The sequence below is a fragment of the Piliocolobus tephrosceles genome, chromosome 21 (assembly GCF_002776525.5).
Source record: "Piliocolobus tephrosceles isolate RC106 chromosome 21, ASM277652v3, whole genome shotgun sequence".
NCBI lineage: Eukaryota > Metazoa > Chordata > Mammalia > Primates > Cercopithecidae > Piliocolobus > Piliocolobus tephrosceles.
Window position 1 is genome coordinate 1,470,919 of NC_045454.1, and position 19,329 is coordinate 1,490,247.

At 47.6% G+C, this 19,329-nt stretch overlaps 1 protein-coding gene across 1 annotated transcript in view; it reads left to right on the forward strand.

The window, feature by feature from the left end:
• NLRP2 (NLR family pyrin domain containing 2) overlaps positions 1-10,855 on the forward strand; it is a 34,799-nt gene extending 23,944 nt beyond the window's left edge. The window contains exons 6-10 of the mRNA XM_026457571.1: positions 2,770-2,940; positions 3,243-3,413; positions 7,254-7,424; positions 8,022-8,192; positions 10,477-10,855. Coding sequence (XP_026313356.1) covers positions 2,770-2,940; positions 3,243-3,413; positions 7,254-7,424; positions 8,022-8,192; positions 10,477-10,615 — 823 coding nt within the window. The 3' untranslated portion in view covers positions 10,616-10,855. The remainder of the gene's footprint in view (positions 1-2,769; positions 2,941-3,242; positions 3,414-7,253; positions 7,425-8,021; positions 8,193-10,476) is intronic.
• Positions 10,856-19,329: the final 8,474 nt, after the last annotated feature.

Genomic DNA, 19,329 nt, shown 5'->3' on the forward strand with positions numbered 1-19,329 from the left:
GTCTTGCTCTGTCACCCAGGCTGGAGTGCAATGGTATGATCTCAGCTACTGCAACCTCTACCTCCCAGGTTCAAGTGATTCTCCTGCCTCAGCCTCCTGAGTAGCTGGGATTACAAGCACGCGCCACCATACCTGGTTAATTTTTGTATTCTTAGTAGAAATGGGGTTTTATCACATTGGCCAGGCTGGTCTCAAACTCATGACCTCAGGTGATCATCCTCCTCAGCCTCCCAAAGTGGGGCGTGAGCCACCGTGCCTGGCCCAGAATCTTTAGCTTCTGTCAGAGATCATTCACCATGGTTCATGCTTCTCCTGTGTGAGGATTCAGAATACCAGCTATTGACATTTTTCGAGCAAGATCCCTTCAGGAACATCGAGTTGCCCCTTTTCTGTTAGTCCTCTGGTTTGAGAGCTCTCCCCTTGGGAAGCTCTCCACGTGGCTGCCCAGGTGATGAGAATCATCATGCATCATGGGGTTGCATGGAGCCTCACTTGGCCACACTGGCATAGTAGGTGGTCACTGGCCTCAAATTGTTCCCCTGGGCCAGGCCCAGTAGCTCACGCCTGTGATGCCAGGTGGGAGGCTGAGACAGTGAATCACTTGAAGTCAGGAGTTCGAAACCAGCCTGGTTAACATGGTGAAACCCCGTCTCTACTAATAATACAAAAATTAGCGGGGCATGTTGGCACACGCCTGTAGTCCCAGTTACTCAGGAGGCGGAGGCAGGAGAATCATTTAAACCTGAGAGGTGGAGGTTGCAGTGAGCTGAGATCACACCATTAACTCCATCTCGAGAGTAAAAAAAAAAGAAAAAAAAAAATTGCTCTGGCTCTACTGATAAGGATCCTAGGCTGCTTAATGGGATCTTCTTGTCGGTTGAATGGGATACTGTACATCTCACAGGTATTTGAAGGTTGAAATGAAACCAGATCCAAGCCCACGTATTCAATAGTGGCTGCTGTCATTACTAACTACTACAATTAACCTCTTTTCTTTGTTACATGAGAATAATGGGGTACAGGGTGAGGGGGAACAGCGGGTAAATTAAAGATGTGGGTCACTAATCTATTTCTTTTTTTTTCTCGAGATAGTCTCGCTCTGTCTCCCAGTCCCGAGTGCAGTGCCACAATCTTGGTTCACTGCAACCTTGGCCTCCCAGGTTCAAGTGATTCTCCTGCCTCAACTTCCTGAGTAGCTGGGATTACAGGCACCCAGCTGTATTTTTGTATTTCTAGTAGAGACAGGGTTACGCCATGCTGGTGGCCAGGGTGGTCTCAAACTCCTGACCTCGGGAATCCACCACGCCCAGCTAATTTTTTGTGTCTTTAGTAGAGACGGGGTTTCCCCATGTTGGCCAGGCTGGTCTCGAACTCCTGACCTCAAGTGATCCACCTGCCTTCCAAAATGCTGGGATTGCAGCCATGTGCCACCCCACCCAGCTAATTCTTGTATTTTTAGGAGAAATGGGGTTTCATCATGTTGTTCTGGCTGGTTTTAAACTCCTGGCCTCATGATCCACCTGCCTTGGCCTGGGATCTACCTGCCAAAGTGCTGGGATTACAGCATGAGCCACCATGCCCAGCCACTCATTTCTTACGAATTTATTCTAACACATTTTCCGGATGAACACAGAGCACCTTGAAACGTAGGTTAGTGGGCTGGGCATGGTGGCTCATACCTGTAATCCCAGTACTTTGGGTGGCCTAGGCTGGTGTATCACTTGAAGTCGGGAGTTTTTGTTTATTTTGAGATGGAGTCTTGCTCTGTCGCCCAGGCTGGAGTGCAGTGGAGTGATCTTGGCTCACTGCAACCTCCACCTCCTGGGTTCAATTCTCTTTCCTCAGCCTCCTGAGTAGCTGGGACTACAGGCGTGCGCCACCACGCCCAGCTAATTTTCATATGTTTAGTAGAGCTGGGGTTTCTCAAACTCCTGACCTTGTGATCTGCCCGCCTCAGCCTCCCAAAGTGTTGGGATTACAGGTGTGAACCATCGCCCCAGCCAAAGTTAGGAGTTTGAAACCAGCCTGGCCAACATGGTGAAAACCCGTCTCTACTAAAAATACAAAAATTAGCCAGGCAAGATGGCACGCGCCTGTAATCCAAGCTACTCGGGAGGCTGAGGCAGGAGAATTGCTTGAATCCAGGAGGCGGAGGTTGCTGTGAGCCGAGATTGTGCCACTGCACTCCAGCCTGGGTGACACAGCATAACTCCCTTTCAAAAAACCAAACAATGAAACATAGGTTAGTGGACTCTGCATCCAACATTTGAGTCAGGTTGACTGAGGTTCATGTATTTCCGGCTGATTGCTGGACAATGCTCATGCCACTGGTCTGGGGACCACCCTTTGACAACCACTGCTCCAGATAAGTCAGGGTGTAACATAACCAGTGAGATGTAAATCAAAGACGATTTCGTGGTTAGATTCTCAAGAATGACTTACTCTGCTGGGCGTGCTGGCTCACGCCTGTAATCCCAGCACTTTGGGAGGCCAAGGCAGGTGGATCACCTGAGGTCAGGAGTTCGAGACCAGCCTGACCAACGTGGAGAAACCCCGTCTCTACTAAAAATACAAAATCAGCCAGGCGTGATGGTGCATGCCTGCAATCCCAGCTACTCGGGAGGCTGAGGCAGGAGAATCGCTTGACCCCGGGTGGCGGAGGTTGCTGTGAGCCGAGACTGTGCCATTGCACTCCAGCCTGGGCAACAAGAGTGAGACTCCATCTCAAAAAAATAAAAAAAAAACAACTTGTTCCCATTTCTCCCACAGGCTGGTGTCTTGTTCTGCTACCACTCAGCAGTGGGCTGATCTCTCCTTGGCCCTTGAAGCCAACCAGTCCCTGATGTGCGTAAACCTCTCCGACAATGAGCTCCTGGATGAGGGTGCCAAGTTGCTGTACACAACTTTGAGGCACCCAAAGTGCTTCCTGCAGAGGTTGTCGTAAGTCTCTCCTCTTCCTCCGGAGCAGCTGTGGTTTCAATCTGGGGCCATACACGAGCAGTGGTCATGCCTGATTTGGCAGTTTGGAACCTCTCGCTGATGTGAACACCTGTTCCCATGTTTAGATCCAGGCCGATGGCTTGTGAATCTTGTTCTCTCCTTACTGTTCCTTCATAGGATCACCAGCGTGTGACAGAGGGTGGGGAGGGACAGCACAAGAAGGGGCTTTCGGATGCTGGCATTTGGAGATAGCCGAGAAGTTGGAAATGTCAACCGTGTTGCCATTTGTGATTCTTTTGCAGGTTGGAAAACTGTCACCTGACAGAAGCCAATTGCAAGGACCTTGCTGCTGTTTTGGTGGTCAGCCGGGAACTGACACACCTGTGCTTGGCCAAGAACTCCCTCAAGGATACAGGGGTGAAGTTTCTGTGTGAGGGCCTGAGCTACCCCGAGTGTAAACTGCAGGCCTTGGTGTAAGTCTGTGCTAGCTGCCTGTGTGTGTGTGTGTGTGTACATAGCCCCCCACCTCCGGGTTCTAGTAGGGTGGTTATGAGAACACTTAATTCCTCTAAATGCCCCAAGCATGATGCTAATGGTTACAACTGGTGAGATCTGGGGAGATGGTGATAGGAAAAAAAGTATAAGTAGTAGTAGTAGTGAGTGGTGGTGGTGGTGGTAATATTCTATAGGGATTTGGAGAATGTAGCTGGCTTTCAGGATTTTTTTTTTTTTCTTTTTTTTTTTTTTTTTTGAGACTGAGTCTTGCTCTGTTGCCCAGGCTGGAGTGTAGTTGCCGGACCTCAGCTCACTGCAAGCTCCGCCTCCCGGGTTCCCACCATTCTCCTGCCTCAGCCTCCCGATTAGCTGGGACCATAGGCGCCCGCCACCTCGCCCGGCTAGTTTTTTTTTGTTTGTTTGTTTGTTTTGTTTTTTTTTTTTGTAGAGACGGGGTTTCCCTGTGTTAGCCAGGATGGTCTCGATCTCGTGACCTCGTGATCCGCCTGTCTCGGCCTCCCAAAGTGCTGGGATTACAGGCTTGAGCCACCGCATCCGGCTTTTTTTCCTCTTTATGTATGTATTTTAGAGATGGGGTCTCGCTATGTTGCCTAGGCTGATCTCAAACTCCTGAGCTCAAGAGATCTGCCTGCCTTGGCCTCCCAAAGTGCTAGGATTACAGGCATGAGCCATCTCGCCCCACGCTGTGTTTTCTCGTAATCTGTGTTCTTCGACCTATAATTGTGTAACATAAATTGCATGCAATTGGTTATAAATGGAATTCATTTATTTAATGATTTGCAAATCAGGTAGTCTTCTGGGCCATCATAGGCTCAGACTCCCAGTGGAAGCTATTGGAACTACATGCGCAATACGATCTTCCTGTTAATACTAAAGTCACAGGACCGGTGGCCAGGCACAGTGGCTCACGCCTGTAATCCCAGCACGTTGGGAAGCCGAGGCAGGAAGATCCTTTGAGACCAGGAGTTCAAGACCAGCCTGGCCAATATGGTGAAACATCGTCTCTACTAAAAATACAAAAATTAGCTGGGGATGGTGGGATATGCCTGTAATCCCAGTTACTCAGGAGGCTAAGGCAGGAGAATCACTTGAACCTGGGAGGTGGAGGTTGCAGTGAGCTGAGATTGCACCACTGCAGTACAGTCTAGGCAATAGAACAAGACACTCTCTCCAAGAAAAATTATAGGACAAATCTTTAGAAAGGAATTGAGTTCTGGCACGGTGGCTCATGCCTGTAGTCTTAGCACTTTGGGAGGCTGAGGTAGGCGGATCACCTGAGGTCAGGAGCTTGAGACCACCCTGGCCAACATGGTGAAACCCTGTCTCTACTAAAAATAAAAAAATTAGCCAGGCGTGTGGTGTGGTCCTGTAATCCCAGCTACTTGGGAGGCTGAGGCAGGAGAATTGCTTGAAGCCAGGAGGCGGAGCTTACAAGGAGCCAAGATCATGCCAGCCTGGGTGACAGAACGAGATTGATTGTCTCAAAAAAAAAAAAACTGTCTGCACTGATGGTTTCTGTTCAGAGATTCGATTCATCTCTGGTATTTTTTTCTTTTTTAAGATGGAGTCTTGCTCTGTTGCCCAGGTTGGAGTGCAATGGCATGATCTCGGCTCACTGCAACTTCTGGCTTCAGGCGATTCTCCTGCCTCAGCCTCCCGAGTAGCTGGGACTACAGGTGCCCACCACCACGTCTGGCTAATTTTTGTATTTTTAGTAGAGACGGGTTTCACCACGTTGGCCAGGCTGGTCTCGAACTCTTGACCTTGTAATCTGCCCACCTCAGTCTTCCAAAGTGCTGGGATTACAGGCATGAGCCACCGCGCCTGGCCATATGTCTCTGGTATTCTTTGTCTCTAACATCACCTCCAACAGGTGGGAACTGTCATCTTCCTGTAAAGTAGCTTTAATCTAGGATATGCACCTGGCATCTGAAAACTACCCACTTCAATGACATACTCAGTTCGTGGCTGGAGATGGGTAGAAGGAAGGGATTCTTCCCACACCCACTATATTTAGGCCCTGAAACACTAAAACTGAAGTCCCACAGGCAGTGAGATGTCACTCACTTGCTATCTTCAAATTGTCTAGTTTTCTTGGTTTTCTGTATGCATGTGTGTGGTGGTTTTTTTTTTTTTTTTTTTTTGAGATGGACTCTCGCTTTCTCCCAGGCTGGAGTGCAGTGGCTCGATCTCGGCTCACTGCAAGCTCCGCTTCCCGGGTTCCCGCCATTCTCCTGCCTCAGCCTCCCAGGGATTAAGGTGCATGCCACCACGCCCAGCTAACTTCTGTATTTTTAGTAGAGACGTTGTCAGGCTGGTCTCGAACTACTGACCTCAGGTGATCCGCCCACCTCAGCCTCCCACAGTGCTGGGATTACAGGCGTGAGCCACCGTGCCAGCCCCCTCAATTCAACTTTTTGATCCATGCCCCTATTTTGCTAAGTTGTCAACTTCCCTTTAGTCTTATATGGGCTTTCCTCCATCACACAGTCATGGAAGTTTCTAGAAGGCTGGGTATGGTGGCTCATGCCTGTAATCCCCGCACTTTGGGAGGCTGAGACAGGTGGATCATGAGGTCAGGAGTTCAAGACTAGCCTGGCTAACACGTGAAACCCTATCTTTACTAAAAATACAAAATTAGCCAGGTGTGGTGTCGGATGTCTGCAATCCCAGCTACTTGGGAGGGTGCGGCAGAGAATTGCTTGAACCTGGGAGGCGGAGGTTGCAGTGAGCCAAGACTGCGCTCCTGTACTCCAACCTGGGCGTCAGAGGGAGACTGTCTCAAAGAAAAAAGTTTCTGTACATTCACAAACCTTTAAGACTTAGGGGTGTGTTTTCACTCCTCTGTCGTCATGGGCTCCAATCTGCCCTCTATTTCCATGGCCCTTCCAGTGTACCCTCAGCTAGTGGTATACTTCGCTTAGTTCAAATTATATTTAAGGTCAGAACTCTATTGAGACAGAAGAAAGAAAACAGAACTTAAGGTGAAATCTGTCTGATCAGCTGTGTTGATTGGTATCTCAGATCCTACCACAGATACGTTGGAGTCTGAGCTGGCATCTTTTGCCTGTAAGACACTACCTCTCTAGCAACTGAACTTAGGAAATAGAAGTGTAATCCCGGCACATTAGGGAGGCCAGGATGGGCAGATCATCTGAGGCCGGGAGTTCGAGACCAGCCTGGCCAACATGGTGAAACCCTGTCTCTACTAAAAATACAGAACTTAGCTGGGTGTGGTGGTACACACACACAAACACGTGTGCGTGTGCCTATAATCCCAGATATTCCGAAGACTGGGACATGAGAATCGCCTGAACCCGGGAAGCGGAGGTTGAAGTGAGCCACCGTGCCCGCTGAGAATCTTTTACTTTTCCAACTTCTGTTGACCACCTGCATTCCTTGGCTTGTGGCCCTTCCTCCGACTTCAGCAGAGCATCTTCAAACATTGCTCTGGCCCCCTTATCACGTCACCTCCTGCTGGCTTTGACTCTCAGCTCCCTCTTATGAGGATCCCTGTGATTGCTGGACCTACCCAAAGAAACCAGGATATAAAGCATCTTAAGATGCTCAGTCACATCTAAGATGCGAGGTCCCTTTTGCTGGCAGGTGCCAGGAGTTGGCACTTGGACATCTTTGGGAGGCCATTCTTCTGTCCACCCACACCACCCCATGATTCCATCTCCAAGTCACCATTGTCTCTAAGCGTGTCTAAAACCCACGGCTCAGAGTCGAAGGTGCCTCACACCAGTGAGAACTCACAGGTTCGGGCTTGCTTTCTTCCTGTGGTTGATTTCTAGGCTGTGGAACTGCGACATCACGAGCGATGGCTGCTGCAGTCTCGCAAAGCTCCTCCAAGAAAAATCAAGCCTGTCGTGTTTGGATCTTGGACTGAATCACATAGGAGTTACCGGAATGAAGGTCCTGTGCGAGGCTTTGAGCAAACCACTGTGCAACTTGAGATGTCTGTGGTGAGTTAACTTACAAGTTCAACTTCCTCTACTTAGACCTTATTGAATCTGTGGCTAATGTAAAGCAATCAGTGAAGCCGACTTCCCAAATTATGTCACTGAGAGGACTCGGATAGAGTCAACTGAGCTTTCACTAGGATGGTGAAAGGAATAGTTCTAGTCTATGTCTACTATGTCTAAGTCTTTTTTTTTTTTTTTTTTTTTGAGATGGAGTCTCGCTCTGTCGCCCAGGCTGGAGTGCAATGGCCGGATCTTGGCTCACTGCAAGCTCCACCTCCCGGGTTCATGCCATTCTCCTGCCTCAGCCTCCCGAGTAGCTGGGACTACAGGTGCCCGCCACCTTGCCCGGCTAGTTTTTTGTATTTTTAGTAGAGACGGGGTTTCACCAGGTTAGCCAGGATGGTCTCGATCTCCTGACCTCGTGATCCACCCACCTGGGCCTCCCAAAGTGCTGGAATTACAGGCGTGAGCCACCGTGCCTGGCCTGAGACTTGTGTTGGTCATGCAGGTCCCCAACACCCGAGGCTGTGCTTGGCTTATGGGAGGGCATCGATCAGCACCAGTTGAATCAACGTGCTCATTTCTGTGTCTCCTCAGGCTGTGGGGATGTTCCATCCCTCCCTTCAGTTGTGAAGACCTCTGCTCTGCCCTCAGCTGCAACCAGAGCCTCATCACTCTGGACCTGGGCCAGAATCCCTTGGGGTCTAGTGGAGTGAAGATGCTGTTTAAAACCTTGACACGTCCCAACGGCACCCTCCAGACACTCAGGTATGATCCATTTACTTCCCTGTCAGGCTTTCTCCGGGGTGGTAGGTTTAGGGGAAACATAATGACATGGACCTGCTGTAGGAGACTGATCCGGTAGCTGGAATTACAGGTTCCTGCCACCACACCCAGCTAATTCTGTATTTTTAGTAGAGATGGGGTTTCACCATGTTGGCCAGGCTGGTCTCGAACTCCTGACCTCAGGTGATCCACCCGCCTCGGTCTCCCAAAGTGCTGGGATTACAGGCGTGAACCACTGCACCCAGCCCTTTTTTTTCTTTGAGGCAAGAACTCACGATGTTCCCCAGGCTGGAGTCCAGCAGCACAATGATGGCTCACTCCAGTTCCTAGGCTCAAGCAATCCTCCTACCTCAGTTCCTGCTGAGGAGCTAGGCTTATAAGCATGAACCATTGCACCCAGCCATGGCTGCTTCTCTACCTGCTCACTAGAGCCAGTTGTCATTGGATTGTGTTTTGTTTGTTGGGTTTTGTGTTGGGGTTTTGGATTTTGTTTTGTTTTGTTTTCTGAGATGGAGTCTCGCTCTGTTGCCCAGGCTGGGGTATAGTGGTGTAGTATCTCAGCTAACTGCAACCTCCGCCTCTCAGGTTCAGGCTATTCTCATGCCTCAGCCTCCCGTGTAGCTGGGATTACAGGCATACACCACCACACGTAGCTAATCTTTGTATCTTTAGTAGAGACAGGTTTTGCCATGTTGGCCAGGGTGGTCTCGAACTCCTGACCTTGGTGGTTCACCCACCTCAGCGTCCCAAAGTGCTAGGATTACAGGCATGAGCCACTGCACCCAGCCTGAGTTGTATTTCAATACCATGGCGTCAAAGAACCAAGAGCCACTTCCTAGGAGTATGGGAACTTCCAGAAATTCTCACAAGCAATATAGTCTACTGCTGGCTTAAAATAATCTTTATGTAGAAGAAACATAGATTACTTGTTTACTTAACATGAATCTCAGCCTAAGATACTTTGCAAGTCAAAAGAATATGGACGTTAAGGGCTTTTTAAGCTTTGAGTTTATTTTTTGGAGATGGAGTTTTGCTCTTGTTGCCCAGTCTGGAGTGCAATGGTGCTATCTCAGCTCACTGCAGCCTCCGCCTCCCGGGTTCAAGCAGTTCTCCCTCAGCCTCCCAAGTAGCTGGGACTACAGGCATGTGCACCACGTCTGGCTCATTTTGTATTTTTAGTAGAGACGGGGTTGCTCCATGTTGGTCAGGCTGGTCTCGAACTCCTGACTTCAGGTGACCCGCCTGCCTCAGCCTCCCAAAGTGCTGGGATTACAGGCATGAGCCACCATGCCTGGCCTGCATCTCCTCTGTTTAACCTGGTACTCTTGGGTCCACTGAGTAGAAGTTGCCAAAGTGGGTGATGGAGCAGGGAGGCAGGTATTAGAGCTATATAGCCCAGCTGCACTCAGCAATTCCATTTTCTGTGCATGATAAACAAGAACGTAAAAATACACAGTGGCTTGATACCATTACAAGGTTAACCTGATGTGATGTTTTTCTCATCAGATCAACATGGTTGAGAATAAGAGGAATGAAAAAAAAAGATTAAAAAGAGAAATGAAAGTCTTTAATTTTGCATTTTATTATTTATTTTTGAGACAAAAATCTCACTCTGTTGCTCAGGCTGGAGTGCAGTGGCCTGATCTCGGCTCACTGTGACATCCACCTCCCAGGTTCAAGTGATTCTCCTGTCTCAGCCTCCTGAGTAGCTGGGGCCATAGGCACGCACCATCACACCTAGCTAACTTTTATATTTTTAGTAGAGATGGACTTTGACCATCTTGCCTAGGCTGGTCTCAAACTCCTGACCTCAAGTGATCTGCCCGCCTCACTCTCCCAAAGTGCTGGCTTTACGGGTATGACCCACCACATCTGGCCTCATTTTATATTTAAAAATAAATAAGCAATCAGGCCAAGTGTGGTCTGGGCAACATGGTAAAACCCCAACTCGATTAAAAATACAAAATTAGCTGAGCATGGTGGCAGGCGCCTGTAGTCCCAGCTACTCAGGAGGCAGAGGATAGGATGGCTTGAACTCTAGAGGTACAGGTTGCAGTGAGCTGAGATGGTCCCACTGCACTCTAGCCTGGGCAACAGACTGTCTCAAAGAAAAAAAAAAAATCATATATGGAACACTCCTTTGCCACCTAGAATAACCAGGAAAGGTGACCCATGCTCTGCCTCAACAGAATTTCAGGTACTTGGGAATTTGAAAAATCTTCTTGATACACAAAGTAACCTTTTCCTCCCCCATTTTGTGCCCCAGGTTGAAAATAGATGACTTTAATGATGAACTCCATAAGCTGCTGGAAGAAATAGAAGAAAACAACCCACAACTGATTATTGATACGGAGAAACATGATCCCTTGAAAAAAAGACCTTCCTCTCATGACTTCATGATCTGAATTCCCCCGAGTCACTCATTCTCCATGAAGTTGTTGATCTTCCAGGTGTTGGTGAACTGCCTGTGGCTCCTCTTCTCCCCCGCCCCCACTCCTCAGGGATAATGAGTTCACTGCTAGGCTAGATGTTTCAGCCATGGTTCTGCCTCTGTTTTACACGTGCACACGTCCTTAACTTTGTTACATATGAAATATCTGTATCACGGGTACATTGAGAGAAATAAAGGTGAGAGCATTCACAAATGAAGCTGTTACTTAATGGGCATGGTGGCTCACGCCTGTAATCCCAGCACTTTGGGAGGCCGAGACGGGCGGATCACGAGGTCAGGAGATCGAGACTATCCTGGCTAACACGGTGAATCCCCGTCTCTACTAAAAAAATACAAAAAGCAGGCCAGGCAAAGTGGCTCAAGCCTGTAATCCCGGCACTTGAGGAGGCTGAGGTGGGCGGATCACGAGATCGGGAGATCAAGACCATCTCGGCTAACCGCGTCTCTACTAAAAAGTATTTAAAAACTTGGCAGGTGCCTGTAGTCCCAGCTACTCGGGAGGCTGAGGCAGGAGAATGGCGTGAACCCGGGAGGCGGAGCTTGCAGTGAGCTGAGATCCGGCCACAGCACTCCAGCCTGGGTGACAGAGCCAGACTCCGTCTCAAAAAAAAAAAAAAAAAAAAAACAAAAAAAAGATATCTTACTGGGGAGAACCTGGGGGCTGGGGGAGGTTGACAGTGTTTAATTGCATTGATTTCTATTGCCTTGTCAATCTTTGCCTTGCCTTCTTGGTATTTCTTTTTTTTTTAAGACTTGAATTTCACTCTGTTGCCCATGCTGGAGTGCAGTGGCACGATCTCAGCTCACTACAACCTCCCAGGTTCAAGCAATTCTGTCTCAGCCTCCCGAGTAGCTGGGATTACAGGCATCCCCCACCATACCCAGCTAAATTTTTTTGTGTGTTTTTAGTACAGACGAGGTTTCACCATGTTGGCCAGGCTGGTGTCAAACTCCTGACCTCAAGTGATCCACCGACCTAAGCTCCCAGAGTGCTGGGATTATAGGCATGAGCCACTGTACCTCGCCCTTTTTTTTTTTTTTTTCCTCAAGAGTGAGTGTTGCTCTGTTGCCCAGGTTGGAGTACAACAGCACAATAGCTCACTGCAGCCTCAAGCTCCCAGGTTCAAGTGATCCTCCAGCCTCAACCTCCTCAGTAGTTGGGACTACAGATGCACGGCACCAAACCAGGCCAATTCTTGGGTTTTTTTGAAGACAGGGTCTCACTATGTTGCCCAGGCTGGTGTCGAACTCCCAGGCTCAAGTAATATTCCTGCCTCAGCCTCCCAAAATGCTGGGATTACAAGTGTGAGCCACTGTGCCTAGCCTGCCCTGTTACTTCTTGACCTGCATGGATCACTGCCTGTTGAGTATTACTTGCGAGAGGATTTCTCCTAGCAACATACAATATTTTAGGTGTTTCGGTGTAGCTCATATATGACCATGTCATTGCTCTGATTTGCTTTTTTAAAATTCCAACTTAAAATAGAATCTTTTCTATTGCCAGGCACGGTGGCTCACACCTGTAATCCCAGCACTTTGGGAGGCTGAGGTGGGCCGATCGCGAGGTCAGGAGTTCGAGACCAGACTGGCCAACATGGTGAAACCCCATCTCTACTAAAAATACAAAACGTTAGCCAGGTGTAGTGGCACGTGCCTGTAATCCCAGCTACTTGGGAGACTGAGCAGGAGAATTGCTTAAACCCAGAAGGCGGAGGTTGCAGTGAGGTGAGGACAGCGCTATTGCACTCTAGCCTGGGCAACAGCAACTCTCAAAAAAAAAAAAACAAAAACAAAAACAAAAACAAAAAGACATGGTGTGCCTAGTTTTGCCTATAGAGTCTCCAGGATTTCCTTGTGATACAGAATTCCAAATTCAACAAAGCAACAGTGCGAGCTCTACACTGTAAAACCACCAACAAAAGGAACTACTCTAGTTGGCAAAGTTGCTTCTCATGGGGAGACAGAATAATAACTTTAACATTGCTGACTGTGTTTACTGGGTGAGCAAACAAATGGATGGTAAGGGGGAAAATTAACAGTACAAGTTTTTATTAAACACTAATAAAATAACTTTTTTTTTTTTTTTTTTGGAGACAGTTTCACTCTTGTCCAGGTTGCAGTGCAATGGCACGATTTTAGCACACCGCAACCTCCACCTCCCCTGGTTCAAGTGATTCTCCTGCCTCGGCCTCCCGAGTAGCTGGGATTACAGGCATGCACCACCACACCCAGCTAATTTTGTATTTTTAGTAGAGACGGGGTTTTACCATGTTGGTCAGGCTGGTCTCGAACTCCTAACCTCAGGTGATCCACCTGCCTTGGTCTCCCAAAGTGCTGGGATTACAGGCGTGAGTCACCACACCCGGCAACATTTCTTTATTTTTTTCTTCTTTGTGACAATCTTGCTCTGTCGCCCAGGCTGGAGTACAATGGCACGATCTCAGCTCACTGCAGCCTCCACCTTCCCATTTCAAGCAATTCTCCCACCTCAGCCTCCTATGTAGCTGGGCCCACAGGTGTGCACCACTGCACCCAGGTAATTTTTGTATTTTTTGTAGAGATGGGGTTTCACCATGTTGCCCAGACTGGTCTCGAACTACTGAGTTCAGGTTCGAGGCTGATCTGCCCAGCTTGGCCTCCCCAGGTGGTGGGATTACATGTCTGAGCCACCACACCTGGCCAAAATTAGTTTTAATATTTCAATTTAAAACTAAAAAAATTAATCTCACTCTTACACTTTAATTTCTTCATCAGGGGCCATTGGTTTATTTTTACCAACTAGATCCAACTTCTCTGATACTACCTTTAAACCACTCCATCACTTTCCAGTTCCACTATATACTATGTGGGTTTCTGAGGTTTCCTGTTTCAAGGTCTCCTTATCCAACACAGCATAGGTCATTCCCTGAGCCCCCCTCCCCCTTTTTTTTTTTTTTTTTTGGACAGTCTCGCTCCATTGCCTGGTCTGGAGTGCAGTGGCGTGATCTTGGCTCACTGCAACCTCTGCCTCCCAAGTTCAAGCAATTCTGCCCCAGACTCCCGGCAAATTTTTGCATTTTTAGTAGACAGGGTCTCACCATGTTGGCCAGGCTGGTCTTGAACTCCTGACCTCAGGTGATCCGCCTGCCTCAGCCTCCCAAAGTGCTGGGATTACAGAAATAAGCTACCATGCCTGGCCTCCAGAGCATCTTTATTCTCAGGTTCACCGGGAGAAAGGGGGGAGGTTGGTAAAAGAGACGCACAGCGTTTTAAAAGGACACTAAAGGTTTCTCACTCCACACTATTGACATTTGGAGTCAGATCACTACTTGTTAGGAAACACGGTCCTCTACATTTACGGGATGTTTGGCAGCATCCCTAGCCTCTACCCACTAGATACCAGCATCCTCACAGTTACGATGATCAAAAATGTCTCTGGGCATTAGAAAATATTTACTAAAATGCAAAATGTTCTTAGGTTGAGAACCATTGTAATCTAGCCCCATCTTTACAGAAGAAATTGAGTCATGTATCTACATCCATTTAGGAGCTGTATTGATACCCCAGGGCCCATAAAATGTAAACTTGCACTCATAATTAACCATCTTTCTCCAACGTGTGTATTTCATCTAGCCATGCTCTCAGATGCCTGCCCTCATGACCTACAAGTACTAAACTGAAATCTGTGGCACATGGGTTCGTTCATGTGTGTCTGAATCTATGTCCAGAGATGAACAAGTACTGCTGTCCCTGTTTTCTTGCACCTCACCTGTGACCCCTCACCTGTGACCACTCGCCTTCGCCCATCACTGAAGTCTGGATCTCATCACATTAATCATCAAAGTTCACTGGGTTCTCTGCTAAGGATACAAAAAAAATCATTCCACAATGCCATGGCCATGTTTGCACCCGGGAACCACGAGGGCTGGGTTAGCCCAGATGGTGGGCTTGGGAAGTGTTCCTGGAGCAAAAAAAAAAAAGATCCAGAGGTCATGAGAGCCTGATCCCTCCTTCACACACACACACACACACACCCCCACACCCACCCCACTCTACATGCAAGTCTCATTTTCAGGCTTCTGAAAGTTAAGGTTACTCCATGAGCTAAGCCACGTTTCCTGGCTCAGCCGCAGCTCTGGAAGAAAGACCTCGGTGAGGGTCTTTTCACAATCCCCAATCGCAGATCACATCCTGTGCCCCAAAACAACTTCCATGGTAACCACATCCTTTCCTCTCGCTCATTCCCTGAGCCCTGACCCAGGCTTCTCCAAGGTTCCTCTACTCACCCACACACAGCAGTGTAGATCACGTAAATGTGCTCTGTGCAAGTAGAGTCAGGAAGTAAAGTCGGAAGACAGGGAGTGGGCTGGGCACGGTGAATCGCACCTGTAATCCCAGCACTTGGGGAGGCGGAGGTGGGTGTATCACATGAGGTCAGGAGTTCAAGACCAGCCTTGCCAACATAGTGAAACCCTGTCTCTACTAAAAATACAAAAATCAGCCGGGCGTGGTGTCACATGCTTGTAGTCCCAGCTACTCTGGAGGCTGATGCAGGAGAATCGCTTAAACCCGGGAGGTAGAGGTTGCAGTGAGCCATTGCACTTCAGCCTGAGGGACAGAATGAGACTCTGTCTCAACAAAAAAAAAAAAAAAATTGTAGCTGAGTGTGGTATTGCACGTCTGTAATCTCAGCTACCTGGGAGTCTGAGGTAGGAGAATCGCTTGAACCCAGGAGGTGGAGGTTGCCGTGAGCCAAGATTGTAATCGCCCAAGGTGTTCACCTTGCCCACTGCCCAGACAGAGCTGATTCATCAGGAGAGGAGAATCGCAGTAGAAAATAATTCATGCAGAGCTGGCTTTATGAAAGATCAGAGTTTTATTTTATTTTGAGACTGAGTCTCACCCTGTTCCCCAGGCAGGAGTGCAGTGGTGTGATCTGGGCTCACTGCAAGCTCCGCCTCCTGGGTTCATGCCATTCTCCTGCCTCAGCCTCCCAGTGGCTGGGATTACAGGCGCTCGCCACCTCGCCCGGCTAATTTTTTGTATTTTTAGTAGAGACGGGGTTTCACCGTGTTAGCCAGGATGGGCTCAATCTCCTGACCTCGTGATCCACCCACCTCAGCCTCCCGGAGTGCTGGAATTACAGGCGTGAGCCACCGTGCCCGGCCACATCAGAGTTTTATTACTCAAATCAGCGTCTCTCAGCATTCAGGAAGAAGAGTTTTTAAGGATAACTTGGTGGGTGGGAAGCCCGTGGGCTAGGAGTGCTGATTGGTCAGGGATGAAATAATGGGATTCAAAGCTATCTTCTCACAGTCAGTTCCTGAGTGGAGGCCAGAAGATAAGATGGGCCAGTTTATTGATATGGGTGGTGCCAGCTGATCCATCAAGTGCAGGTTCTGCAAATTATCTCAAGCACTTAGAAGCAGTTTAGGGAGGGTCCCAATCTTGTAGCCTCCAGCTGCATGACTCCTAAATCATAATTTCTAATCTCGTGGCTAATGTTAGTCCTACAGAGCTAATCTAGTCCCCAGGCAACAAAGAGGTCTGCTTTGGGAAAGGGTTATCGTCTTTGTTTAAACTATAAACTAAGTTTCTCCCAAAGTTCAGCCTACAACCAGGAATGAAAAAGGACAGCTTAGAGGTTAGAAGCAAAATGGAGTCAGTTAAGTTAAATCTCTTTCACTGTCTGAGTCATAATTTTGCAAAGGTGGTTTCAAGCTGACACAACTGCACTCCACCCTGGGCGACACAGAGAGACCCTGTCAAGGACTACACGACCGCTCTAAAAACCAAAAGAGAAAACCAGACAGGAAGAAAAAGCGAAAGACACCAAGTGGCGGTAGAAGCCTAGAAATGAGGTCATACAGGAAGTAAAGTCAGAAGACAGGAAGTGACGGTAGAAGACAGGAAGTGAGGTCATACAGGAGGCAACGTCAGAAGACAGGAAGTGACATCAATTCAGGAAGTGCAGTCGAAGGTAGGCAAGAAGTGAAGTCAGGAGACAGAAAGTGCCTCAGAGGAATTTGTCTTTCCCCTCTCCTCCGAAGCCCCAAGTGAACAGGTAGCGTCAGGTGTGCCCTTTGAGTGACTGGGCACAGCTCAGGCACCCACATCTCCCTGCAGCGCCTATTCTTTGAACACCAGAGACCTCTGTACTATTTTCTGTTGCTTTTTTCCTTCATTTTCCGAGGTGAGGTCCTGGATTGAATGGCTTGAATTACTATGGAAAGTGATTGACCAAGGTAAGTCACAACTATCTTGTTCTTTAATTTTGTTGTTTGTTATGACTAATTGAATGTTAGCCTTCTAGCACGCATAGCTTTGCATTTCCACTCTGCACTACTGGTATTTTTATTATTTTGTAGTATTTGTAATAATTTGTTATTTTAAAACTGTGTTATTAGTTTGGATATTTTGAAGTTAAAATGTGATTTTTTAACTAAGCAGCTGTGGGGAAAAGAAAGCTCAGACTGTTACTGTGTCTATATAGAAATAAGTAGACATAAGAGACTCCATTTTGTTCTGTATTTGAGATGCTGTTAATCTGTGACCCTACCCCCAACCTTGTCCTTGCAAGAGACATGTGCTATGGTGACTCAAGGATTAGAGGATTTTGGGCTGTGCAGGCTGCGCTTTGTTAAACAAGTGCCTGAAGGCAGCTTGCTGGTTAAAAGTCATCACCATTCTGTTAATCTCAAGTACCCAGGGACACGCACACTGTCAAAGTTCGCAGGGACCTCTGCCTAGGAAAGCTAGGTATTGTCCAAGGTTTCTCCCCATGTGATAGTCGGAAATATGGCCTCGTGGGATGGGAAAGACCTGATCGTCCCCCAGCCTGACACCCGTGAGGGGTCTGTGCTGAGGAGGACCAGTACAAGAGGAAAGAAGGCCTCTTGGCGGTTGTTGGCGGTTGAGATAGAGAAAAGCATCTGTCTCCTGCCCGTCCCTGGGCAATGGAACATCTCCGTGTAAAACCCGATTGTATGTTCTGTTTACTGAGAAAGGAGAAAACCGCGTTAGGGCGAAAGGCGGGACTTCCTAGCGCAATGCTGCTCTTTATGCACTAAAAAGGTTTATGGAGAGGTTTACATATGCATATCAAGGCACAGCACTTTTCCTTAAACTTATTCATGTCACAGAGATCTTTATTCATGTCTTACTGCTGACTTTCTCCCTACAATGATCCTATTATCCTGCCACTTCCTTTTCTTTAAGATGGTAAAGATAATTATCAATAAATACTAAGGGAACTCAGAGACAGGTGCCGGCGTGGGTCCTCTGTATGCTGAGCGCCGGTCCCCTGGGCCCACTTTTTCTTAATACTTTGTCTCTGTGTCTCATTTCTTTTCTCAAGTCTCTAGTTCCACCTAATGAGAAACACCCACAGGTGTGGAGGGGTAGGCCACCCCTTCAAGCAGCAGTATGCAAAGCAGGTGTTTCAGAACTCTCTCCCATCAGTAAGTCTTCTCTCCTGCAGGAAACAATTTTGAAACTTCCTGTTCTTAATTCTGTTTAACAGCATACTTCTAAAAGAAAAGATGTATACTGTTATTATTTATTGTGTTACAAAAGTATACACACACCTGCTTAAAAAATTCCAATAGCAATAAAAGGGTGTGTACAAAATGCAATGGCTAACCAACCGTCTCTTCCATTGCTCCGCCTAAGAGACACCCACTTTTAGCTGTTTTCTTTAGGAACTTGTTAATATTAGATTTCTAAAAATGTGTAACCATGTGAATGAGCTTACACTTACTGGATTCCTATCATAATAGGCAGGGACTTAGTTCTTCTACAGTGTTGTTCTTACTGTTTTTTCTTTTCCAATGTTTATGTCTACGTCTGCACATCAACATTCAGTATCACTTTTTTTTTTCTTTTTGGAGACAGTCTTACTCTGTCACCCAGACTGGAGTGCAGCGGCACAATCTCAGCTCACTGCAGCCTCCACCTCCTGGGTTCAAGTGATTCTCCTGCCTCAGCCTCCTGAGTAGCTGGGACTACAGGTGTATGCCACCACGACTGGCTAATTTTTGTATTTTTAGTAGAGACGAGGTTTCACCATGTTGGCCAGGCTGATCTCGATCTTCTGACCTGGTGATCCGCCCGCCTCAACTTCCCAAAGTGCTGGGATTACAGGCATGAGCCACCACGCCTGGCCAGTATCACATTTTTATACCCACAGATACTCACGGCTGAGAATTTTCAGGTAATATAACTTGATTCTTTTATTTTTGTTGTTGTTCCCCTAACGTTTATATTTGCTTTTTATTTTTTGTTTTCTTTTGAGGCAGGGTCTCAGGCTTGAGAGCAGTAGTGCAATCATGGCTCACTGCAGCCTCAACCTCCGTGGGCTCAGGTGATCCCCAACCTCAGCCTCCTGAGTACCTGAGAGTAGGCATGTGGTACCACACCCAGCTAATTTTTTGTATTTTTTATATATGAGATGAGGTTTCACCATCTTGCCCAGGCTGGTCTCGAACTCTTAGGCTTAAGCGATCCTGCCTCATTCTCCCAAAGTGCTGGGATTACAGGTGTGAGCCACTCTGCCTAGGCTATACTTGTCTTTTTAAAATCTACTTAGTTTACTTGGCCTCTATAATTATTTTTCATCTGTCTTTTGATAGCATCTCAGTATGATTTTCCACTATGTTAAGACAAATAATTAACCCATTCTTACATTTG